Source organism: Hypanus sabinus, chromosome 15 (assembly GCF_030144855.1).
Source record: "Hypanus sabinus isolate sHypSab1 chromosome 15, sHypSab1.hap1, whole genome shotgun sequence".
NCBI lineage: Eukaryota > Metazoa > Chordata > Chondrichthyes > Myliobatiformes > Dasyatidae > Hypanus > Hypanus sabinus.
In genome coordinates, this window is record NC_082720.1 from 47,487,167 (window position 1) to 47,513,881 (window position 26,715).

Sequence of the window (26,715 nt, forward strand, 5' to 3'; positions counted from 1 at the left end):
TATTTAATCCATATTGACTTCAGTCCGCTGAAATGTTCTGAGTGTCTCTGAGCATTCGGGGGAATGGGAAGTTTATAGATAGTAGTTACGCCAAAGGAGCAGTGCACAGGTAATTGGGTTACCGTCAGGTGAGGGAATGGGCAGGCAGAGCAGGGTTCCCCTGTGGCCATTCCCCTCAACAACGAGTATAACGATCTGGATACTGTTGGGGTGGGGGGGGATGGCTTACCTGGGACAAGCTGCGGCAGCCAGATCTCTGGCACTGAGTCTGGTTCTGCAGTGCAGAAGGGAGGGTGGAAGAAGAGGAGGACTAGGGGACTAGGGGACTCGATAGTTAGAGGCACAGACAGGAGGTTCTGTGGCCATGACAAAGACTCCCGGATGGTTTGTTGCCCCCCCGCCGGGTGCCAGGGTCAGGAATGTCTCTGATCGCGTGCGCAGCATTCTGAAGTGGGAAGGTGATCAGCCAGATGTCATGGTACACATCGTTACCAATGATGTAGGAGGAAAGAGTGAGGAGGTCCTGAAGAGTGAGTATAGAGAGCTCGGTAGGAAGTTAAAAAGCAGGACTTCGAGGGTGGTAATCTCAGGATTGCTACCTGTGCCATGTGCCAGTGAGGGTAAGAGTAGGATGCTCTGGAGGATGAACACGTGGCTGAGGAACTGGTGTAGGGGGCAGGGTTTCAGATTTCAGGATTATTGGGACCTCTTCTGGGGCAGGTGGGACCTGTACAAGAGAGACGGGTTACACTTGAACTACAAGGGGACCAATATCCTTGCAGGGACGTTTGTTAGTGCTGTTGGGGGTGGGGGGGGGGTAGGGGTTTAAACTAGATTTGCAGGGGGATGGGCACCAGAGTGCCAGAGCAGATAGTGGAGTGGGGGTGAAAATACCTGATGTTAAAGGTTCATGCAAAGTCACAAACAGAAGGGTTGTGTGCGGTGGTAATAATCTTCTGAGGTGTGTCTATTTCAATGGGAGGAGTAATAGAGGGAAGGCTGATGAGCTGAGGGTGTGGATTGACACGTGGAATTATGACATTGTAGCCATTAGTGAAAATTGGCTACAGGAGGAGCAAGTCTGGCAGCTCAATGTTCCAGGGTTCGGATGTTTCAGACGTGATAGAGGCAGAGGGATGAAGGGTGGGGAGTGGCATTGCTAGTCAGGCAGGGCAGATTAGAGCGCTTGTCTACTGAGGCCATATGGGTGGAGCTGAGAAACAGGAAAGGTATGGCCACATTAACAGGGTTGTATTATAGACCACGCAATAGTCAGCGAAAATTGGAGGAGCAAATCTGCAGAGAGATAGCAGACATAATGTTGTGATTTTAGGGAATTTTAATTTTCCACATATTGATTGGGACTCCCATACTGTTAAAGGTCTAGACAGGTTAGAGTTTGTAAAATGTGTTCTGGAAAGCTTTCTAAATCAATATGTAGAGGTACCAGCAAGAGAGGATACAATATTAGATCTTCTATTAGGAAACAAGTTAGGACAGGTGACAGAAGTGTGTGTAGGGGAACACTTTGGTTCCATGATCATAACACCATTAGTTTCAACTTGATCATGGATAAAGATAGATCTGTTCCTTGGGTTGAGGACCAGATTTGAAAAAGCCAAATTTGAATAAATGAGAAAGGATCTAAAAAGTGTGGTTGTTCTCTGGCAAGGATGTGATTGGTAAGAGGGAAGCCTTTAAAGGAGAAATTTTGAGAGTGCAGAGTTTGTATGTTCCTGTCAGGATTAAAGGCAAAGTGAATAAGAATAAGGAATCTTGGTTCTCTAGGGATATTGGAACTCTGATAAAGAAGAAGAGAGAGATGTATAACATGTATAGAAAACAGGGAGCAAATAGGTGCTTGAGGAGTATAAAAAGTGCAAAAAAATTCTTAAGAAAGAAATCAGGAGGGCTAAAAGAAGACATGAGGTTGCTTTGGCAGTCAAGATGAAGGATAATCCAAAGAGCTTCTACAGGTATATTAAGAGAAGAAGGATAGTAAGGGATAAAATTGGTCCTTTTGAAGATTAGAGTGGTGGGCTATGTATGGAACCAAAAGAAATGGGGGAGATCTTAAATGGAATTTTTGCATCTGTATTTACTAAGGAAACTGGCATGGAGTCAATGGAAACAAGGCAAACAAATAGTGAGGTCATGGAACCTACACAGATTGAAGAGGAGGAGGTGCTTGCTATCTTGAAGCAAATCAGAGTAGATAAATCCCCAGGACCTGACAGGGTATTCCCTCGGAGCTTGAAGGAGACTAGAGTTGAAATTGCAGGGGCCCTGGCAGATATACTTAAAATGTCAGTATCTATGGGTGAGGTGCCAGAGGATTGGAGGATAGCTCATGTTGTTCCGTTGTTTAAAAAAGGCTCAAAAAATAATCTGGGAAATTATAGGCCAGTAAATTTGACGTCAGTAGTAGGTTAACTGTTGGAAGGAGTACTAAGAGATAGGATCTACAAGTATTTAGATAGACAGGGACTTATTAGGGAGAGTCAGCACGGCTCTGTGCGTGCCAGTTCATGTTTAACAAATCTATTATAGTTTTTTTGAGGAGGTTACAAGGAAAGTGGATGAAGGGAAGGCAGTGGATGTTGTCTACATGGACTTCAGTAAGGCCTTTGACAAGTTCCCGCATGGGAGGTTAGTTAGGAAGATTCAGTCGCTAGGTATACGTGGTGAGATAGTAAATTGGATTAGACATTGGCTCAATGGGAGAAGTCAGAGAGTGGTAGTGGAGGATTGCTTCTCTGAGTGGAGGCCTGTGACTAGCGGTGTGCCACAGGGATCAGTGCTGGGTTCATTGCAATCTGCATTTATATCAATGATCTGGATGATAATGTGGTAAATTGGATCAGCAAATTTGCTGATGATACAAAGATTGGAGGTATAGTGGACAGTGAGGAAGGTTTACAAAGCTTGCAGAGGGATTTGGATCAGCTGGAAAAATGGGCTGAAGAATGGCAGATGAAGTTTAATGAAGACAAGTATGAGGTATTACACTTTGAAAGGACAAACCAAGGTAGAACATACAAGGTAAATGGTAGGACAATGAGGAGTGCAGTAGAACAGAGGGATCTAGGAATACAGGTACAAAATTCCCTAAAAGTGGCGTCACAGGTAGATAGGGTCGTAAAGGGAGTTTTTGGTACATTGGCCTTTATAAATCAAAGTATTGTGTATAAGAGTTGGAATGTTATTGTGAGGTTGTATAAGGCATTGGTGATGCACCATCAATAACTCACTCTGAGACATAAGGCAAGATATCGGCTTTTATTGACTGAAGAAGGAACCAGCAGTAAGTGACCATCATATTACATCCTGGAGAATGAGGCAGAGGATCAGACCTCGATCGCCTTTATACAGGGGCCTGTGGGAGGAGCCACAGGAGCAGTCAGAAGGGGGCGTGTCCAGACAGGCACATAGTTCACTACAATTGGTGAGGCTGAATTTGGAGTATTGTGTGCAGTTTTGGTCACTGAATTACAGGAAGGCTATTAATAAGGTTGAAAGAGTGCAGAGAAGGTTTACAAGGATGTTGCCAGGACTTGAGAAACTGAGTTACAGAGAAAGGTTGAATAGGTTAGGACTTTATTCCCTGGAGTATAGAAGAATGAGGGGAGATTTGATCGAGGTGTATAAAATTATGATGGGTATAGATAGAATGAATACAAGCAGGCTTTTTCCACTGAGGCTAGGGGAGAAAAAAACAGAGGGCATGGGTTAAGGATGAAGGGGGAAAAAGTTTAAAGGGAACATTCGGGTGGCTTCTTCACACAGAGAGTGGTGAGAGTATGGAATGAGCTGCCAGATGAAGTGGTAAATGCAGGCTCACTTTTAACATTTAAGAAAAATTTGGACAGGTACGTGGATGAGAGGTGTATGGAGGGATATGGGCCAGGTGCAGGCCAGTGGGACAAGGCAGAAAAATGGTTCGGCACAGCCAAGAAGGGCCAAAAGGCCTGTTTCTGTGCTGTAATGTTCTATGGTTCTATGTTTGGATATGACCATGGCCACACACCGGTATGCTGGGCTCTCAATAAACCAGGTTATGGTAGCTGTCAGGTTTCATACCCAGTGAGATAAGGACATCCCTGTCCTAGCAAGATCTGGCAGACTGAAGCCAGGAAGAGAGTTCTGCAATGCTTGTGGAGAATGAAGGGTGCGACAAGGCACAGAAGAAGTCATGGCCATCCACAGCAACCAAGGAAGACCCCAGTTATCACATCTACCTGTACCACTGGACCCAGACTTCCGAGTTCGCAGAGTGGAACTGTCCCAGTGCCGAGTTTTTCCATTTTACAAACCCTCCCATGCAGATTTGTTTGTGCAGTTCACATGAAGAAAAACTGCAGAAATCCATCTGTTATCATCAGAAAAGCAATCAATAACTGTGCAAGACATAATATTTCTCCAGGTTACAAAAGTAAGTAGTGAAAAAGCAGAATAATGAGGTTCATGCACAATCCAGAAATCTGATGATGGAAGGGAAGAAGCTGTTAAGTATGCGTTTTCAGATTCCTGAATGTCTTCCTTGATGGTAGTAATGAGAAGAGGGCATTCCTAGATGGTGAGGATCCTTCACAATAGCTGCATCCTTCTTGAGGCACTGCTTCTTTGAAGATGTCCTAATTGATGGGGAGGGTTGTGCCCATGATGGAGCTGACTGAGTCTACAACCACCTTCAGCCTGTTGCAGTCCTGTGTACTGGAACCTCCATAGGAGGCACTGATGCAACCAGTCAAAACACTCTCCACCAAGCATCTGCACAAGTATTCAGTGGCCCACAAAATCTCCTCAAGCTCCTAATGAAGCTCCTTCTTCACGACTGCATCGATGTGATAGACCTAGAAGAGATACTCTGAGGGTTGATGCCCAGGAACTTGAAGTTGCTCACCCTTGCCACCACAGATCCCCTCAATGAGGACAGATATGTGTTGTCCCAACTTTCCCTTCCTAAATGACATGGACAGAATGAATGCACTCAGTCTCTGCCCCAGATCGGGGATTCAAGAACTAGAGGGCATTGGTCTAAGGCAAGAGGGGGGAAGGTGGTCTGTCCATGGAATGAGCTATCATAGGAAGTTGTTGAAGCAGATCTATTAACAGCATTATAAAAGGCTCTTGAATGTGTACTTGGATTAAAAATTTACAGGAATATGGGCCAAATGTCAGCAGATGGGAATAGCTTAGCTGGGTATCTTGGTTAGCATGGATAAATTGTACAGATGGCCGTGCTTCCTTACAGCTTGGCTGTAATATGAAAAGAAAATAAAATTTTCCCGTGCTTATCATTTTCAATTTTCAGTATTTTATTAAAATTTCACAATATTATGTCCAATTATTTCTGGAAATATGTTAGCATGCTCTTTGCCAGACAAATCATGGACTAAATAGATAGGCCTAGACAGATTGGATGTGGAGAGGATGTTTCCAATAGTGGTGGAGTCTAGGACCAGAGGACACAACCTCAGAATAGAGGGATGTCCATTTAGAACAGAGATGAGGAGGAATTTCTTCAGTCAGAGAGTGGTGAATCTATGGAATTTACTACCACTGGTAGCTGTACAGGCCAAGTCATTGTGTATCTTTAAAGTGGAGGTTGATAGGTTCTTGATTAGTCAGGGTGTCAAAGGTGCGAAGGCAGGAGAATTGGGTTGAGAGGGATAATAAATCAGCCATGATAGAATGGAGAGCAGACTCGATGGGAAGAACGGCCTAATTCTGCTCCTATGTCTTATGTTCTAAACAGAACAAAGTAAGTTTATTATGTCAAATGTGCTACTCTTCCTTTAAGCCATTTTAATATTCATTGCAGTGCAAAACATGCAGAAAATACCAAAATGTTTATATGACTGCATTATAATCAATAAATTTTAACCTTTAATAAGTCTCAACAGTAATTGTTATTTTTGTACGTATGTAACAATCCAGATGTCAGACTAATGAAAAGGTATTTCTTTCACAGGGAGACTTTAGTGATTTGTATACATAACATTGTACAAATCTTGGATGTTTTTTGTCCAGACCTGTTTTGTAATAATTAGTTCAATCACTATTTAATGACTAGGCAGTAAGACATTTGAACTATGATTAGCCATGAAAAATATAAATGTGTCATTACCGTGCTGATAACAGTTAACTGGGAAGAAAGTGCATTCCACATTCTCCCAAGGAATGTGAGAAAATTGTGAAGTCGTCCTGTAGTGTTATTTTTGGAACTGCAACACCAGCAGCTAAGTTCTCTTTTCCTTCATCTCTTCAATAGGTGTACATTTGCAGTGAAACCTTCTCCTGGAGTAAGGAAGCCCAAGGGAGATCTTGCATTTGAACTCTGTCAAATTGAAGAACCTGGAGAAAAGCAGCCAGAAGATTTCAAAGCTGCTTTTTGTGCTCACTGCCACAAGCCTGTCAGACTTGCAGCTGTGTCCTGAATTTGTGTGCAAGACCCTGAAGGCTGCAGGTTTCTCCTGGGAATCAGGCCACCAGATGTGGGTACATGATGGACTGTAAAGGCACCACATACTACTGATCTAATCTGTCTGAGGGTGATGGATACTGACAAGAACTTCTGATTTTAATCAGTAACTATATTAGTAAATTTGATGAATTTGTCATTTGTTTATTCATGGGTTTCCCGAATGAAAATCAGAATCAGAATCAGTTTTATTATCACTGACTTGTGTCGTGAAATTTATTAACTTAGCAGCAGCAGTACAATACAATACAAAAATAATGCAATACAAAAAAAAGAAAATAACTAAGTAAATCAATTACAGTAAGTATATTGAATAAATTAAAATAGCGCGAAGACAGAAATAATATACATTAAAAAAAAGTAGTGTTCATCGGTTCAATGGAATTGGATGGCAGGGGGAAGAAGCTGTTCCGGAATCACTGAATGTGTGCTTTCAGACTTCTGTACCTCTTGCCTGATGGCAACAAAGAGAAGAGGGCATGTCCTAGGTGATTGGGGTTCTTAATAATGGACATCACTTTTCTGAAGCACCACTTATCCAGTTACCTTTCCTAATATTGAAATCTATTTACTTCTATTGACTTCAATCCTCTTAGAATAACTGTTTGCTATTCCTTTCTTTTCTGATTTAAACTGTCTTGTTATTTACTCTGTGAATACTGAGAACTTAAAAATCTCATCTTCTGATGTTTGTCTAACTTTATCGGAATTTTGAGGTTAAGCAAGGACCAGCAACCTTCAATGCTCAAATTTAGGAAATGCACAGTATCGCCTAACAAGAAAAAAGTATTGGCCTTGAAATTATGCTCTGAGATAACAGAATGCAAATGTTTTACACTCTCTGCTGTAGGTGTTACCTACTTGTTTTTAACCAGTTAATATATACCCTGAAATATCAGAGAGAGAAATGTTACACCAGTGTGCAGAACTCTGGCTTGCCAATAATCTATTCATGAGCATTGTGTCAATATTTTAATACAAGCCATCAAATTCTACATTTCTAGAGCTTTTAATGTGATTGACCAGATATTTTCTCTGCTAATATTGTTTAAACAAAACTGTAAAAGAAAATAAATCATAGATTCCAAAAATATGAAAAGCATTTCAAAAAAAATTTGTAGCGGTTGTAAAATTTAAAGATGCCTTTTTTTCCAGCTATCATTGCAGCTTTATATATATGTGTGTGTGTATATATATATATATATATGTATATAGACATATACACACGTGTGCGCGCGCAATCTTGTATGCAGGTAGTTATAAGGGTGGTGATAATGGTGGCTATTGGACAGCATAGAATAAAGAGAGGAAAGAGCAGTGACCTGTATCTACAAGTCTGGCATTCATTAGGAAAAGGATGCACTCAGTAGCCTCTTTGTTAGGTATGATTAATATTAATATCTTATCAGCCAATCATGTGGTAGCAACTCAATGCATGAAAGCATACAGACATGAACAAGAGGTTCAGATATGTTCAGACCGAACACCAGAATGGTGAAGAAATGTGATCTAAGTGACTTTGACTGTGGAATGATTGTTGGTGCCAGACAGGGTGTTTTGAGTATCTAAAAACTGTTGATCTCCTGGGGTTTTCATGCACAACTGTCTCTAGAGTTTACAGAGAATGATGTGAAAAACAAAAAAAATCCTGTAAGTGGCAGTTCTGTGGGTGAAAACACCCAATGAAAGAAGTCAGAGGAGAATGACCAGATTGGTTCCAACTGACAGGAAGGCAACAGTAACTCAAATAACCAGGTGTTACAACAGTGGTGTGCAGAGGAGCACCAGTGAATGCACAATCCATCGAACTGTCAAGTGGATGGCCTACAGCAGCATCAGACCAGGACCATACACTCTAGTGGCCATTTTATTAGCACAAGGAGGTACCTAATAAAGTGGCCACTGAGTGTTGATTGTAATTATATTTTCTTTAAAAATAGAAGTAAAAGTGGAACAAACTTCAGATATAAATTACATTTTAATATTGTTTTTTGTAAATCGTCCATCATGGGAGTGGTTCCTAAAGCAGTTAATTTTTTCTGCATCATTTATTCTGCTATTACTTTGCTGAAAAGTCATACCATTCAAATTTGCACATGCATAAAGGAACTTAAATATTCCTGTCCAACAATACTGTTACTTGAAAATAGAAACTGTGTACAGGTATGTCATTGGCAACTGAGCTCTCCTTTGAAAACATCTCTTTGCAAATAGTGTGCAACTTCAGGCTCTCCACAGCATCAGAACATCATCCAGCTAAAGCTAGCCTGGTAATTTTACTGACTCACTATGCCTTCCTCCATTCACTGGATCCGTTCAGATTGGCTCTACTGGGCCTCCTTAAGGTGGCAGAGAGAAAAAAATGAAGTACAAGCTAGTTAGTTCCCTGGCAAAGTCTTGCACTTTATTTTTTTCCATCATGCAGGACAACAGCTTTGCTTGCTTGCTGATCTGACTCTATTCTCTCACACACAATAACGTAGTAGTAGTCTCTCGAAGTCGGAGGAAGACAAATGTGTTGTGCAGTCAACGTCTGTGGGTACACAATAACGTAGGAAGTAGTAAAAGATACTGCACTGGACACTTGTTTCTCTTTGTTGTGTATCCAGAATTTTGACACACAACTAATCCCTCACACAAGACTTTGGCTAAGGGCACCGATAAACTCCAATTATCCACACCAACTGTCTTGAATAAAATGAAAACACATTCCTCCACTTGACATCTGCACATTCTCAAGTCTCACAATACGTACTATTTCACAATGTGCTCCACATTCCTTTACTGACAGTTCACCCTCATCCACACAACCTTGCAATGCTTAGCAGGCAATAGAAGAAAAGCTAGTTTTAAATACAATGTGCACTTACCATGTCATTATTCTTTCATTTTATAGAATATCAGCTTTTGCTTTGGGACTTCTTCGTTTAGATAGAGATTACTAACAAGATCTTGCCGGACCAAAGGGATCTGCATTTATGTCAGCTTGTAGCAGCAACTACTAAGTCCCTCTGTTCCTTTTAGAGAGCTTCTGCTTATCCCTGCAGCTACTTCAGACTGAGCAACTCCTCAAATCCAGGCACTATTCCTGGGGCAACACATGCAAGATGCTGGAGGAACAGGCTGGACACCATCTCTGGAAATGAAAAACAATTGCCAGGTTGGGCTGAGACCCTCCTTCGGGACTGGAAAGGCAGGGGTGAAGACTCCAGAATAAAAAGGTGGGGGAGGGGAAGGCGGATGGCTAGAATGTGATCGGTGAAGTCAGCTGGGTAGAAAAGGTAAAGGGCCGGAGAGGAGGGAATCTGATAGGAGAGGGGAGTGGACCATAGGAGAAAGGGAAGGAGGAAGGGCATTAAGGGGAGGTAATAGGCAGGTGAGAAGAGGTAAGGGGCTAGAGTGGGGAATAGAAGAAGAGGGGAGGAGGGAGGGATTTTTTTTAACTGGAAGTTTAAAAATCAATATTCATGCTATCAGGTTGGAGGCTATCCAAATGGAATATAAGGTGTTGCTCCTCCACCGTGAGGGTTGCCTCATTGTGGCACAAGAGGAGACCGTGCCTGACATGTCGGAACTGTTTGGCCACTGGGGAGTTCCACTTTTGTCGGATGGTGCAGAGGTGCTTTACCAAGCTGTCCCCTGCTGAACTTTTCTGCACCCCCTTCAAAAGCCCAACATTTTTCCTATACTATGGCAATTCAAACTGCGCAGAGTACTCCAAATATGGTCTAACCCAGGGGTCAGCAACGTTTACCACTGAAAGAGCCACTTGGACCCGTTTCCCACAGAAAAGAAAACACTGGGAGCCGCAAAACCCATTTGACATTTAAAATGAAATAACACTGCATACAACGTTTTGTTTTGCCTTTATGCTATGTATAAACAAACTATAATGTGTTGCATTTATGAAATTGATGAACTCCTGCAGAGAAAACGAAATTACATTTCTGCATGCAACAAAAACATTTTGAACTCCGAAAAAAAGACGTTGGGTTGAAGGTTACTTTTAAGTAAAATACTCAACGTCTATTTGAGTCCTTCTTGTATTTATGAAAAACGCCAAACTTAAATTTGCCGTCAGCAGCAAACCAAAAATAACGTCAGCCAGCTGTCAACCTGAAAAATAAAAGGACTATTTCACTGAACAATGAAAACATATGAATATACGTAAAATAATAGGCAATTAAAATATTTATCATACTTGTTCAGGTTGACTCACACCTGACAATGCAGTCGTATTCAGTAGGGATGGATCGATGCTTAGGGGAGTGACCGGGAAGGATAATGTGTTTTTTTCCTCTCTGAACTCACAGAAGCGTTTCCCAAACGATGTTTGCATTGCGATGATTGCAGAATGTAAATACTCCGAATTTATCATGTCGTGACCTTGTTTGAACTCTCTCAAATTGGGGAAGTGAGACAATGGGCCTTTCTGTAAATCTCTGGCAAGCACTGTCAGCTTGCGCTCGAATGCCAAAACATCCTCAAACATGTGCAGGGCTGTGCGTCCTTTCCCCGAAGAGCTGTGTTCGGCGTGTTCAGGTGCGCTGTCATGTCTACCATGAAGTGTAGCTTTTCCAGCCACTCTGGCTGTTCCAGCTCAGGAAAGGTGAGCCCTTTGCTGCCCAGGAAAGTTTTCACTTCTTCCAGACAAGCGACAAAGCGTTTCAGCACCTCCCCTCTGGACAGCCAGCGATAAAAACACGTTGTAGCGGTGTGCTACACGCAGTCAGTAAACTGCAGTCAAAGATAGCTTTATTCGAACTAAACAGCCTTGCTTTTAAGCCTCCCTCAACCCGCCCCCCATGGGCGCGGATGCTGCAAAAGACATGTACTCACAAACCCCCGTAGGCTATCTCCCTTAGCCTGAACGCTGGCTAATTGTGAGCCGGTTCGGATGTGTCAGGAAATGGGTCGCCACAACGTCTTATTTAGATTGTACAAGATCACCATAATCTTCAAATTTAGATTTACATTTCAAAAACTAACAAACTAACATAAAATACATTTTAATTAAATACTGACCATGTAGCGGTGTGCTACACGCAGCGCTAAAATTATGACACGGAGTCGGTAACTGCAGTCGAAGGAAAAAACTTTATTCGAAATCTTCAGCCTCACTTTTAAGCCTCCCTCAACCTGCCCCCCCATGGCGCAGAGGCTCCAAAGCTCTGTGCTCGCAAACCCCCGTAGGCTATCTAATTGTGAGTCAGTTCGGATGTGCCAGGAAAAGGGTCGCCACAACCAATTATTTCCCAAAGCAACAGGGAGCCGCAGCACAGACGTAAAAGAGCCACATGTGGCTCCGGAGCCGCGGGTTGCCGACCCCCGGTCTAACCAAAGCTTTACACAAACAAGAGAAAATCTGCGGATGCTGAAAATCCAAGCATCACTCACAAAATGCTAGAGGAACTCAGCAGGCCAGGAAGCTTCTTAGAAGAGTATAGTTGACGTTTCGGTCTGAAACCCCGACTGTACTCTTTTCCTAGATGCTGCCTGGCCTGCTGAGTTTCTCCAGCATTTTGTGTGTGGTAACCAAAGCTTTATGCAGTTGCAACATCACTTGCCAATCTAATGACCCAGCCAGTAAAGGCTTATCTGCTGCACATCTTCTTCACCTCTATGTACTTGTATTGCCACTTTCCCAAACAGCTATGGACTTGCATCCCTAGATCCCTATTTACGGCCATGCTCCGAACGGTCCTGCCATTTAATGCATACTTTTCTTTTATATTTGGCTGCCAAAGTGCAATATCTCATACTTGTATGCATTAAACACCATGTACTATTCCTCTGTCCATATTTCCAACTGTTCTATATCCTTCGCCAATCTTTCTATCAATAGCCTTTGTGGTGTCTGCAAACTTGCCTATCAGCCCATCTACATTTTTGTCTTTGTATGTCACAGACAGAAATCCCAGCACTGAGCTCTGCAGAACAGCACTGGCCACAGACCTTCAATCAGAAAAACATCCTTCCACCACGACTCTCTGTCCTCTCCAGCCAAGGCAGTTTCAATTCATTTTACCAAATCTTTTGGATCCTATATATCTTAATCTGCTGGATCAGCCTACCATGAGGCGTCCATGTAGATAATATCCACTCCTCTGTCCTCATCCATCATATCTGCTCCCTCTTGAAAACACTCAGTCAGATTTATAAAATGTAACCTCCCCCGCACAAAGCCATGCTGACTTCCCCTAACAAGTTTGTGCTTTTCTGTATGTGAGTATGGCCAATCCCTAAGAGTCCTCCACCATAATTTCCAATAATCGTAAGGCTCCCTGTTTGAAATGAAGCAACAACATTAGCTATTCTCCAGACCTTTAGGATCTTGCCTGCACCTACAGAGAACGCGAAGATCACTGTAAAATGGTTCAAATTCTCATTAAGTTTATTAAATTCTGCTTGTCCTTGAGTAAAATTCTTACTTTTTGAATGCTTCAGGAATTGAAGCATTATTATATTAGGAACAAGACAGACTATTTAGCCTTTCAGCCTGCTGTTGCATTCAATTAGATTATGGCTGCTCTGCACCTCCACTTATCTGTCTTTGCTGCAAACCCTTTGATCCTTTCACCAGCAAAACTTTATCTCCATCTTGAAGGCTCGATTTGATTGTGCAAAGACAACCTTTAAAGGGAGTGATTTTCTTAGCATGAAACAGTCCTCTCTGATTTGTTCTTCATTAGCATTGATGTTAAGATAAAGCCATCCTCTTTATCACTGTTAGGGGGTACTGTGGAATTAAGTGAATATAGTAGATATTAATTCAAACATGAAGCAGTCTTCAGTTTGTTATGTTACTTCTGTTTAAACATACCTGGGTTAACAATGAAGAATCATATTCTGGAAGAATTAATGAACTCTTATTTCCAATAATAAACAAACATGTTTTAACCCAGCCATGTGCTGGAATATTCTAGCCATCCTGCGCACGCTCATTGCTCTGCCCAATCACATACTGGCACATCATTGGACGTGATATCACCACATCTTCCTTTCCTTAAAAGAAAAACAATTAGCAACATTAATCAAAGCAAATACATAATTCAACAAGTCTCTATCAGTCTCTCTGTGGGTTTACGAACACAAGTAGACCATCTAAGTGGTATACACAGTTCTTGTGTTTCCTAGTTATTATTTACATGTTTTGTCTCATCTTCATCAGATAACTGAATCTCTGAAGTTGGCTCTTTCTTGAGGTCTTTGCAATTTCTTCGTCAGCCACGGCTGCCCCTTACTCCCCTTAGGATCTTTCTTCCTCTTTGGAATGAACCGATCCTGCACCTTCTGCATTATTCCCAGGAATACCTGCCATTGTTGTCCCTGCTACAGTATTGTTCCATTGAACTTTGGCTAGCTCCTCCCTCATAGCTCCGTTGTTCCCTTTGTTCAACTGTAATTCCGACACATCCGATTTTCCCTTCTCCTTCTCAAATTGTAGGTTAAAACATATCATATTATGGTATCATATATGTCATGTTCTGTTCCAGGCACTTCTCCTGTATCTGTCTCACTGCGAAGATCATATCGACAGTGCTGCGTTTGGGACGAACGCCACATTGCGACTCGGGAAGGTTCTCCTCTGACACTGTTGGAATCAGTCTGTTGAGGATGATGTGGGCGAGGATTTTTCCGACAATGGAAAGTAGTGAGATGCCTCTGTAGTTCCCGCAGTCGGTCCTTGAACCTTTATTTTTGTAGAGGGTGATTATCGTTGCATCTCTGAGGTCAGGGGACATCTCTTCTTCATCCCAAATGCTACATTATAGAGCTGGTGAGGTCAGCATCCAGGTCAGACAAACAGCCACTGGCAGTGCTGGTCCCACACGGATATATACAAAAGGTTTATTAGGGGGCCAGTAATGCAATATGTTAATGGACATGGGGTCTTCACTCTCAGTAACTGATCTACCCTTGCCCACGACTGGGGAGATTTGCACTACCAGTGCATGGGGTGAAACTTGGAGGGCAGAGAGAAGTCAGCTTCAGGTGCTTGAGATTGAGAGAGGTCAGCTTCCTGTGGATTTTTGTGTGTGCCCAAACAATGACACAATTGTCCAAGTAAGGCTCGTGCTAGCATTGACTCAGGTAAGGAAGAATAAACACGGACAACACGGGGATAGCAAACATGTATGATCCCCAGAACAGACAACACGGCATACAGATAGATGGCAGCCCCAAGCAGGGACAGGAGATGGGACAGTGAGTATGCATCATGTCAGGAACACAAGGGTAAGGGCCAAACATGGTCAGGAAATGTTAAAAGCAGTACAGCTGCCTGCAGAGGTAGCAGCAATTAAAGTAAAGGCCTCCAGAAAGGGAATGAGTGTGCCAATGACAGGACAAGGCGAGCCGTGAATAAAGTTTAAAGTACAACAGTAACTATAGTTTGCAATGAAGGCTGGTTCTTGGTGGTCAATGATTAGTTGTATAGATCTAAGTCAAGGCAGAGACAAGTTCTACAACCTCAATGGCAAGGCAGACTGAGAAAGAGAGAAGAAATAACACACCGTGCCCGAAGGCCCCAATCCAGCTGAATGGGGAGTGAACACAAGTAGGCTGGGCCTTTTCAGTAGTTGAGCCAGCAATCAAAAGGAAGGCCCCAATCCAGCTGAATGGGGAGTGAACACAAGTAGGCTGGGCCTTTTCAGTAGTTGAGCCAGCAATCAAAAGGACAGTCTGTGACGGGGTGCCATCAGGGCAAGGTCCTTGCAGCTGTTCGAACAGAAGAAGAAGTAGAAAGCCCTTAACTCCGAGTGGAGTCATCGGGATGCCGTTGTGATGGCGTTTTTTTCAGCAGGCTTTCTTATTTTTACGAGGCCGAGTTGCCAGCTCGACGCTCAACCCAGCACGGATGGAAAGCGTGCAAGGGAGCCGGCCGGATTCAAACCCAGGAGCCTTTGCTGATGCCACAACACCACCAGCTGGCTATTTGAACAAGGACCACCCCAAGCCCTCCAGCAGATTGATCAAAAAGGCTGGTTGTCGAGATCATTCTGATAATGTTCTGTCATGGCAGGGAATATCAACTATTGTCTGTGAGTCTGAAACAAAGTTACCTTGATCCTATCCACACAGTAAGTACAGTACCCATAGCCACAGCTGAGTTTTAGCTCTCAGAGAATAAAGGGGAGAAGGTAAAGATGTAATTTAACTGTAACGAGCCAGCAGTGAAGGAGACAAGCCCACAAATGACAAAGTTGCAATTTAAAGACTGGTTGATATTGAGGTGACAAAAGTACCCAAAAAGAGGTCATCAAATTTCTGAAACATTTTATTGCCACCTCAGCTTAGTCTCGTAATTAGGGATGAGAGAGTAGCTGTAGATGCACATAGGGACATGATAGGTTAATAATTGGGGAAGGGTTCCAAAGTGAAGGGAATTTTTGCTGCCCATATTTGGATCCTCTTTAAAGTTTGGCCTTTCTGGGTCAGATTTCTGTCCTGGGCCAAGAGGAGGTAACTGTAGGGAGTATTCTGGACTTGGGTGAATATAGCAGTGATTAATTCAAATGAGAAACAGTCTTCATTTCTTAATGTGGATTGTAGATTGTAGTTAAATACACACTTTTGCCAAAAGAACGGGCTCGGCCACAGACTGAGATATGGTTTGCAAAACAGGATGATGAGGTGTTTGCATAGGCATGAGACAATGGGTTTGCGTCAAACCAGGCAACACGGCTAAGTTACTTGCACCATTGTGACTTGAGCTCAAGCTGGTAGACCAGACGGATGTTTTCATTTAGCGATTCAAACATGGCATAGGTATAGACAGTTGATAGTTCTTGTGCACTTATGATATTTGTATAAGCTGCCCTGTAGACTTACTCAAAAGGATACAAACTGCTGCACAATTTTAAAACTAGATTTGACTAAATGCCAGAATATAGGGTTAAATTATGTAACTGCATTGTGAGTTGGAGTGTGATTACTATCAGATTACTTACATTAGAATGACCTAAACTGCCTATACATTTCAATTGCCCATTTCCTAGCTGCTCATGTTCTTTGCAAGGCTGTATATAAAAATTATTTTTGTTAATGCAATCAAATTAATTGAAGGAAAAAAAAAATCTAGTTGGAAAAACATTTTCAGCTACTGATATCATTATCTAATGAGCATTAACTGTACAACTATAATATACTGTAAATTCCAGTGACAAGGCTTGTGTACAATATTCAGCAAAGGTCTTTATGTTTCAGACTTGCATCCTACGGAACTACTTTATGGACTATGAAATAGAGATGCAGCTTTCAGAAGGGTCTTAAACCTATGATTATTTTGATGGAAAGAATTACAAGTACGAAATATGATTCATACTTATTGTTGACATTATACAAGTGAAATTCTATAATTATTACAATAATCCTTAACAGTTTTGTATTGGCACTATCAATATTATTTTCAGATAAAAACCCACATGAAGTTTTAATTAAATGGATCACTAAGAGTAGAACAAGAAATAAACACATCTGGGATTAACTGATCCTGATAAGAATCCTACTACTGCTTTGTCATTACATGATTGAAGTAGTAATATAAAAGGTTTATAAATGTTTGTTGTAGAATGTCTTCTTTTATAATAGCTCTTGCAAGGTCTGGCCTTCAGTCTGGTAGACGGGGTGGGTTCAGCATCATCCAGTAGCGTTTTCATCCATTGTGATGATGCATTTTGAGAGGTTGGTCATGAAACATATCAATTCTCGCCTGAGGGATGACCTGTACCCACTCCAATTTGCTTACAGTCATAACAGGTCAATACCAAACACCATTTCATTGGTTCTTTACTCAGCTCTGGAACACCTGGACAATGAAGAAATGTGCATCTGGATGCTCTTCAATGACTGCAGCTTAGTGTTTAATGCCATCATTCCCACAAAACTAATCACCTAGCTCCACTAACCTGGACCTCGATATCTCCCTGTGCAACTGGATTCGAGACTTCCTCACTTGCAGAGCCCAATCAGTACTAAATGGCAACAACATCTTATCCTATGGGCAGGCATGCCTTATTCTGATTGTCGAAAGTCACTTCCATTGTGATTGGCTAGCTTAGAGACTGCAGCTGCTTTTCCTATTGGATGGCAACCTGGTGTCCAGTTTCAAATATCCAGTGTATGTAAAAAAGCATGTAGAAGGGGTTTGCTCTCTTCTTCCTTTGTTTATGGCAAGGATGCAGAAGAAAATTGAGAAGGGATCCTCTACATGAACCTTTAACTAAGAATGTTTGTTGAATGTGTGTTTGTTTGTTGAATATTCAGGTTCATATTATCTGTAACCTGGGGAAAGCAAATGTTTGGTAAATAAATTCTTACTATACCTACTTGAAGTCAGTGCATTTCCTGCCTCAGTTGCCAGACCTGCGAACTTGATTGAATGTTACATATTTCCACCACACTCACCATCAGCACAGCTGCACCACAAGGCTGTGTGCTTTGCCCCCACTCTACTGACTTTACACCTATGATTGTATGTTTCGGCACAACTCCAATGCCGTATTTAAGATTGCCCATGACACTACTGTTGGCAGAATCAATGGTGGCGATGAATTGGCATGTAGGAGGCAGATTGAAATTCTGGTTGAAGGCATGGAACAACAACCTCACACTTTTCAACAGGAAAACAGAAACGTGTATATTTGACTGCAGAGGAAGAAGCTGGAGGTCTATGTGCCAGTTCTCATTAGGGGAATGAAAATGCAGATGATTAAATACCTTGTTGTTAACATATCAGAGGATCTGTCCTGGGACTAGCATCTAAGAATGCATAGCAGCTATTTCTACTTTCTTAGAAATCTGCATAGATTTGACATGTTATCTAAAACTTTGGCAGACTTCTAAGGAGGTACAGTGGAAAGTAACTTAACTAACCATGTCAGGACCTGGTATGGAAGTGCCGATGCTCAGGAAGGGAAAAGACTACAGAAAGTGGTTTTTTTTTTAGCTCAGTGCATCACAGTCAAAACTCTCCCCACCACTGAGTACATTTACATGGAGCTTTGCTGGAAGAAATTGGAACCATTGTCAAAGACCCGCACCATCCAGGACATACTCTCTTCTCACTAATACCATCAGGCAGGATGTACAGACTCCTTGGTTCCTACATCATGGTTCAGCAACAGTTATTAGCCCACGACCACCAGGCTCCTGAACCGGTGTGGATAACTTCACTCAACACAACTCTGAACTGATTTTATGACACAGACTCACTTTCAAGGACTCTTTACAGTTCATGTATTGAGCATTATTTTATTCGCACAGTTTGTCTTCTTTTGCACATTGATTGTCAGTTTTTATGTATAGTTTTTCATAAATTCTATTGCATTTTGTTACTTTCCAGTAAATGCCTGCAAAAATTAATCTCAGGGTAGTATAGTTTGATAATAAATATACCTTGAACTTTAAACTTTGGTAAGTGGGGGGGGGGAGCTGTAACATTCTTTGAAGGTAAAAAGGGACTGCAGATGTTTGAATAGCCTCAAAGAGTCATAGGACACCAATGCGCAGAAACAGGCCCTTCAGCCCATCTAGTCCATGCGGAACTATTAATCTGCTTAGCCCGATTGACCTGCACCCAGACCATAGCCTTCCATATTTCTTCCATCTGTGTACCTATCCAAATTTCTCTTAAACATTGAAATCAAACCCCCATGCACCATTTCTGCAAGCACCTCCTTCTACACTCTCAACAACCTTGGAGTGAAGAAGTTACCCCTTATGTTCCCCTTAAACATTTCATTGTTCAACCTTAACCCATGACCTCTAGTTGTAGTCTCACCCAACCTCAGTCGAAAAAGCCTGTTTGTGTTTACCCTATCTACAGATACGCCCCATCATGTTGTATACCCCTGTCAAATCTCCCATCATTCTACTATGTTCAAGGGAATAAAGTCCTAACCTATTCAACCTTTCCCTATAACTCCGGCAAAATCATTGTAAATTTTCTCCACATTCTTTCAATCCTATTTGCATCTTTCTTGTAGATAAGAGACCAGAACAACAATACTCCAAATTAGGCCTCAGCAACATCTTATACAACTTCAACATAACATCACAACTCCTGTATCCATAACTTTGATTTACGAAGGTAAATGTACCTGAAGCTCTCTTTATGAATCTGTCTACTTGTGATACCACTTTCAAGGTGTCACAGGTAGACACCTGTATTCTGCATTCCCAGGTCGCTTTGTTCTATCATATTCCTCAGTGCCCTACTGCTCACTGTGTAAGACCTACTCTGATTAGTCCTCCCAAAGTGCAACATCTCACACAATGTCTGCATTAAATTCCATCTGCCATTTTTCAGCCCATCTTTTCCAGCTGGTCCAGATCACACTGCAAGCTTTGTTAGCCTTCTTTGCAGTCTACTATGCCCCAATCTTGGTGTCATCTGCAAATTTGCTCATCCATTTTACCACATTATCATTCAGATCGTTGATATAGATGACAAACAGCAATGGACACAGTACTATTCCCTGCAGCACACCATTAGTCACAGGTTTCCAGTCAGAGAGGCAACCATCTACTACCACTCTCTGGCTTCTACCACAAAGCCCATGTCTAATCCAATTTACTACCTCATCCTGAATGCCTGATCAACTTCCCATGTGGGGCCTTGTCAAAGGCCTTGCTAATGTAGCCAATGTCCTCTGCCTGGCCCTCAAAACCTTTCCTGGTAATTTCCTTGAAAAACTCTATATGATTGGTTAGGCATGACCTACCAGACACAAAGCCACGTTGACTACACTTAATCTGTCCCTGTTTGTCTAAATATTTAAATACCATGTCCCTTAGAATATCTTCCAATAATTTTTCCACAACTGATGTCAAGTTCACCAGCCTATAATTTCATGGTTTATTTTTAGAGCCTTTCTTCAACAACTGAATGACTTTGGCTATCCTCCAATCCTCTGGCACCTTACCCATTGCTAAGGACGTTTTAAATATCTCTGTTCGGGCCCCTGCAATTTCTGCACTAGTGTCTCACAAGGTCCAAGGGAACATCTTGAATGCCCTGGGGATTTGTGCACCCTATTTGCCTCAAGACAGCAAACACCTCCTCTAAAACCTCTGTAGAGACCATGACCTCACTGCTGTTTTGCTTCACTTCTATAGACTTTGTGTTTGTCTACTGAGTAAATATATATGCAAAAAATCCAGTTAAGATCTCTCCATGCATAGATGACCACTCTGATCTTCAAGAGGACCAGTTTTGTCCTTTGCTGTCCTTCTGCTCTTAGCACATCTATGGAAGCCCTTGGGATTATAAAACAAAATCAGATTGCTGGAAGAACTCAGTAGATTGAAACATTAAGACCATTCATCAGGATGTGTCCTCATATAAGATTTTGAACTGAAATGTTGCCCTACGCCTTTTGCCTCTGCAGACGCTGTTTGTCTTACTGAGTTCTTCCACCATTTGTTTTTTGTTTTAACATTACTCCTATCAACAATTATGTTGTGTTCAGCTTGCAGTTAATAGTAAAGAGTACAACTATTGAGATACTGCTCTATCAATCATGTCCATTTTGACTGTATTTTAGAAAGTACTAACATTTAATTCTACAATGCAATTTTCTGTCTACAGCCCTGTGCCTTCCTCTGCTTCAGTTGTTTATCTAATTTCCTCATTAATATAAACAGGTCCCAAGCTCACCTACTTCCCGTGCTGAGATATTTCATGCTCTGACAAGCTTCTACACAACAGTTCTTTCTCAAATCTCTCTCCTCGCTCTCTTGATGGCAATTTCAAATAGATAATCCCTTGTCTCTAGTTTTCGACCTAGAGTTAATCATCTTTCTATTCACACTGTCTCCAATGTCTTAATATGGTCAAGAAATGAATTGTTCCAAATATGTTTGCATAGCCATTCAGCTGAGGAGTATGGTCTGTCATAATAAAACCCCCATCATTATTTTAAGTGATTTAAAAAATGTTAGCATACTGGGCTTTGAGTTATTATAATGAACATTTCCTGGTAATGGTAATTCATTCTGTAATGAACATCAGCAGTAATCTTGGACAGGCTCACAGAATTATGCCCAGATATTCTTATTGCGTTATTAGACAAATTAAGAGAGAGATTTAACTCAGGAGCTCCTTCTGCAAGTTTGGATTACTGTAAATATGCCTATAATACCGCATAAAGAGCAGTCCTCTTCAGTCCTGGTCCAAAGGGTAACTGCCTGAAATGTCACACAAGAGGTTCTGCAGATGCAAGAAATTCAGAGTAACAGACACACACACAATGTTGGAACTTAGCAGGTCAGGCAGCATCTATGGAGTGGAATATGCAATGTTTCATACCAAAACTCTTCATCAGGACTGGAAAGGAAGAGGGCAAAGCCGGAATGGTGGGGGAAGGGGAAGACATATCACTCTGGCAGGTGATAGGTGAGGTGTTAGGTAGGTTAGAGCGGAGGGAAGGGCAGATGAAATGAGGAGCTGGGAGTTGCTAGATGGAAGAGGTGAAGAACTGAAGAAGGAGGGGTTTGACGGGAGAGGTGAAGGACTGAAGAAGGAGGGGTTTGACGGGAGAGGAGGACTGAAGAAGGAGGGGTTTGACGGGAGAGAAGAAGGAAAGAAGGAGGGGTTTGATGGGAGAGGTGAAGGACTGAAGGAGGGGTTTGACGGGAGAGGTGAAGGACTGAAGGAGGGGTTTGATGGGAGAGGAGAAGGACTGAAGAAGGAAGGGTTTGATGGGAGAGGAGAAGGACTGAAGGAGGGGTTTGACGGGAGAGGAGAAGGACTGAAGAAGGAGGGGTTTGACGGGAGAGGTGAAGGATTGAAGAAGGAGGGGTTTGATGAGAGAGGAGAAGGACTGAAGGAGGGGTTTGACGGGAGAGGAGAAGGACTGAAGAAGGAGGGGTTTGATGGGAGAGGAGAAGGACTGAAGAAGGAGGGGTTTGACGGGAGAGGAGAAGGATTGAAGAAGGAGGGGTTTGACGGGAGAGGAGAAGGACTGAAGGAAGGGTTTGACGGGAGAGGTGAAGGACTGAAGGAGGGGTTTGATGGGAGAGGAGAAGGACTGAAGGAGGGGTTTGACGGGAGAGGTGAAGGACTGAAGAAGGAGGGGTTTGACGGGAGAGGTGAAGGACTGAAGGAAGGGTTTGACGGGAGAGGAGAAGGACTGAAGGAGGGGTTTGACGGGAGAGGTGAAGGACTGAAGAAGGAGGGGTTTGACGGGAGAGGTGAAGGACTGAAGAAAGAGGGGTTTGACAGGAGAGGAGAAGGACTGAAGAAGGAGGGGTTTGACGGGAGAGGTGAAGGACTGAAGAAGGAGGGGTTTGACGGGAGAGGTGAAGGACTGAAGGAGGGGTTTGACGGGAGAGGAGAAGGACTGAAGAAGGAGGGGTTTGACGGGAGAGGAGAAGGATTGAAGAAGGAGGGGTTTGATGGGAGAGGAGAAGGACTGAAGAAGGAAGGGTTTGACTGGAGAGGTGAAGGACTGAAGGAGGGGTTTGACAGGAGAGGAGAAGGACTGAAGGAGGGGTTTGACGGGAGAGGAGAAGGACTGAAGAAGGAGGGGTTTGACGGGAGAGGTGAAGGACTGAAGAAGGAGGGGTTTGACGGGAGAGGTGAAGGACTGAAGGAGGGGTTTGATGGGAGAGGAGAGTGGATCACAGGAGAAACGGAAGGAGGGGAACCAGATGGAAATGACAGACAGGTGAGGAGAAGCAAAAGGGTAAGGGGGGCAGAATAGGGAATGGCAAAAGAGAGTGGGGGTGTAGAAATTACCAGAAGTTAACGAATTGGATATACCTGCCATCAGATTGGAGGCTACCCAGAGGAGATGTTGCTCCCCCAGCCTGAGGGTGGTTTGGCCTGGCAGTAGATGGCTTGAAATGTGAACCATTTATTTCTTCAGATACAGCCTGATACACTGAGTATTTAGTTAGTTTTGTCTGCATCCAAAAGTATTTTGTTTTATCTTTCTCTTATAACATATTTGTTTTCCAATGTATACTTAACAATCCGGTTTAGAAATGAACATTTCATTGGGAAACCCATTCCAAGCTAACCTAGTTTCGAATTTTCTACTTACTTCACAAGATTACATACGTTTAGTCGTTCTTTCTAAAGAAGTATGGCATTTTTCATTTTCTGTAATTGATGTCTTGGGCGAGCCTCTAGATTTCGGATTTGTGCGGTAATGTAGTGTTCTGTAATTCTTTGCAGCTTTTGGAGGAGGTTCTATTGGAACCTAGAGGGAGCCATTGCTCAGTAATCGGAATGCAAAAGAAACGGAATTATCAACTTCTAACACAGGATCATCCCAATCTTGCGCTCCCTCCTTCGCAAGATCCACATGTACACGTGGTGAAACCAAACAGTCTCCTCCCGCAAGTTTCTTTCTTCTGTGCAGTGGCAACGTTCTGCCAATCACAGTGACTTCATGAAATACGTCCCGTGTTTTCTATAATTTTCCCAACCTCCCGGCCCCTGGTTCGCTGTCTCCGATTCGGTGACACGAAGTGAGGACCAGCTGAGTAAGGCAGTGAGGCAGTGCTGTCCGCACCTTCCCTGGCAGCCCCAATGCGCTGGCACAACGCAAAGCCGCAGTCCACAGTAGCCGCTTAACTTTAAAGCGAAAACCGGACAAGTTTCTGACACTTTGAAGTGTGCAATGGATTACTTCCGTGGAACATTTTACTTTGTCCTTATATTCTTTATTCGAGCTGAAGGCCTTTATGTAGCCCCGCATACAGGTATGTTTGGGCGGTTTGGCTTTTTATGTCCGTTCATACATAGTTTTGTAAGAGTGAACGGAACCGGATTTCCATTGCGATTTCGCGCGGACAGTGTAATTTTTGAGTCTGTGGGTTTCGGATCTTTTGTTACCGAGAAATGTATATACCCCGGTAACAAAATGTATATTTTTACGCATCATAATCGAATTATCTGTTGGCGAAGTACAGTAACAACGAGGCTGTGCCGTTGCAAACTCCAAAGCTACTGTAAAATAACGACTGACCTAATGCACTCATGTTGATAGTTTAATCACACATGTAGTCTGGAGGTTTCACGGTTTCTGTTTGTTGCAGAGTTACTTCAGGAGAAATTAACGGGCTACGAGTTGGTGACTCCAAGCAGTACAGATGTGCAGGGCAGGTTTCTGTCCCTCGCTGTGTCAGCATCTGGCAAGAGACGGTGGAAAAGGCATAGCGGGAGTTTTCAGCAAGCTCCAGCTGACGGACAGTTGTACTATAATGTCACCGTGTTCGGGCAGAAATTTCACCTCCGGCTGAAGCTGAATTCGAAGCTGGTGGCACCTGGGGCGACAGTGGAGTGGCAAGACACCAATGTCACTCGCAAGGAGCCTCTGCGTGGGGACTGCGCCTACTCCGGAGATATCACTGATATACCGGGGACTTCTGTCGCCATCAGCAACTGCGATGGGCTGGTAAGCAACATTCCGACACGCCTTCAACAAACGGGTTCATTAACCCCATACAGCGCCGAACCTTCCATCTATTTTGCAGCATAAAATTCAACCTACGTGATGGGCAAGATAGATCATTTAAAACGTCGGTTAGGATATTATTTGGTTGCTGTTAATACTCTGGAAGATATCCAAATCGTATGTTGAATGTTTTCCAGAGGTATAGGTGTTGGTACATTCAAACTTTCCTCAATGCCAACATAAACGATATTTAACTTCATATTCAACTTAATAGGTAGTGGATCACTTATTCATAGAAAATATATTATGGCCAAGGATATGCTTATACTATCAAACTGTGATAAAGGAATTATTTGTATTCTCAATTAATAGCTATTGAAAGGACTTTAAGATAATTTACTTCAGCTGTCTTTGTATTTAATGGAGATCATGTTTATCATCAAATGCCATTTTGTGAATACCAGGTCTGAGGGGTTCCTGTCTATGCCTGCCAATCTGACAGATGGTCACACCCTCTCTAGGTGATAATGCTCTTCCCAAAATTCTTCAGCTTTATGAATGCACTGAAATGGTGTCTATCACCCCTTTAGCTCAGAAAACCATACCTCCTTTGCCAGAATTATTCTGCTGTTGGCATTTTTTTGCATTTTTTCCCTTTCAGTATTTGACTGTCTTGCCATGTTAGACAAAGTTAATGGTGCATTTAGAAAAATAATCTTTAAGATTTCACTGTTCACCTAACATTAAACAGTAAGAACACAACAAATAAACTCCATATTTTCAGCATCTTCTTCTAGCTGTTTGCATCTTTGCTCTGAAGCAGCATTTTGAGTCTTTTTCTCTGTCTGGCATTTGTTACTCTTCCCTGTTCACAAGATCTATTTAAATCTACCACCTTAACTCTCTTGATAATCTATAATCATGTCTAAATTTGTCAGCTCTGGATTACTCCCTTGGCCGCCTATTAGTGATATCTGCATATAACACTGTATTGCTGCACCTTCTGCTTCTCAGGAAATAAGTGTCTGGACCATATCAGTGTGTGGAGTCCTGTTTTTATTTATTAATTTTTTGGTGTTGCTGGTAAGGCAGTACTTATTTCCTACATATACTTGTTCTGCTAGGAAAGGTGCTCTTTATTCTGTTTTAATGTGGTAGGTATTAAACAAAGACTTGCAAGACTATTTCAGAGAACAATTATGAGCCAACTGCATATAGTGGCAAACAAGTCAAATCAGAAACTACCCTGAAAGACATGATTGAAGCCAAATGGGCTTATGCAGTCTAGTTATTTTATGATCAGTATTGCCTAAATTATTATTTTTTTTAACTTTGATCTATTTAATTAACTGAATTGAAATTCCACATCTATCATCGCTGGATTATTGATTCCAGGCTACTAGACCACCAGTTCTTGTAACTTAACCACAGCAGTATGATTATGTGGCAATATTTTCTTAAACCATTTCCAACAATGAAGATAGGAGGTAGTATAATTACATATCAAAACTGGGCTATGTTTGAATTAAACTGCGATTTAAAAAATATATAATATGCATGTGGCTTTCGTATGGTTGCATGGATACCAACTAAAATATTCGTTTTAATGCATTTAAATTTCACAGTGTTAAAGTTGAAGCTAAGTTGCAAAATCTGTAAAATTAAATTTATTCTAACACCTATCTTTAGATCCAAACAAATGCATTATATATATATAATATATAGAGTAAATGAGTTGAAAGGTGTGGTTTAGTATCAGACTAAGAGGTAGTAGACATAGCCCTTGGTTTAAGAATCTGTGTTGAGGAGGCATGAAACATT

General features: G+C 42.2%; 1 protein-coding gene and 1 long non-coding RNA gene across 3 annotated transcripts in view; both read left to right on the forward strand.

Moving 5' to 3' along the window:
• LOC132405157 (uncharacterized) overlaps positions 1-7,557 on the forward strand; it is an 85,749-nt gene extending 78,192 nt beyond the window's left edge. The window contains exon 3 of the long non-coding RNA XR_009515778.1: positions 6,275-7,557. This is a non-coding gene — a long non-coding RNA (uncharacterized LOC132405157). The remainder of the gene's footprint in view (positions 1-6,274) is intronic.
• A 16,347-nt stretch (positions 7,558-23,904) lies between these two features.
• The window catches only part of LOC132405482 (A disintegrin and metalloproteinase with thrombospondin motifs 2-like), a 274,937-nt gene continuing 272,126 nt past the window's right edge, over positions 23,905-26,715 (forward strand). For both annotated transcript variants that reach the window (XM_059990318.1, XM_059990319.1), the window contains exons 1-2: positions 23,905-24,199; positions 24,536-24,894. In XM_059990318.1, coding sequence (XP_059846301.1) covers positions 24,118-24,199; positions 24,536-24,894 — 441 coding nt within the window. In that variant the 5' untranslated portion in view covers positions 23,905-24,117. The remainder of the gene's footprint in view (positions 24,200-24,535; positions 24,895-26,715) is intronic.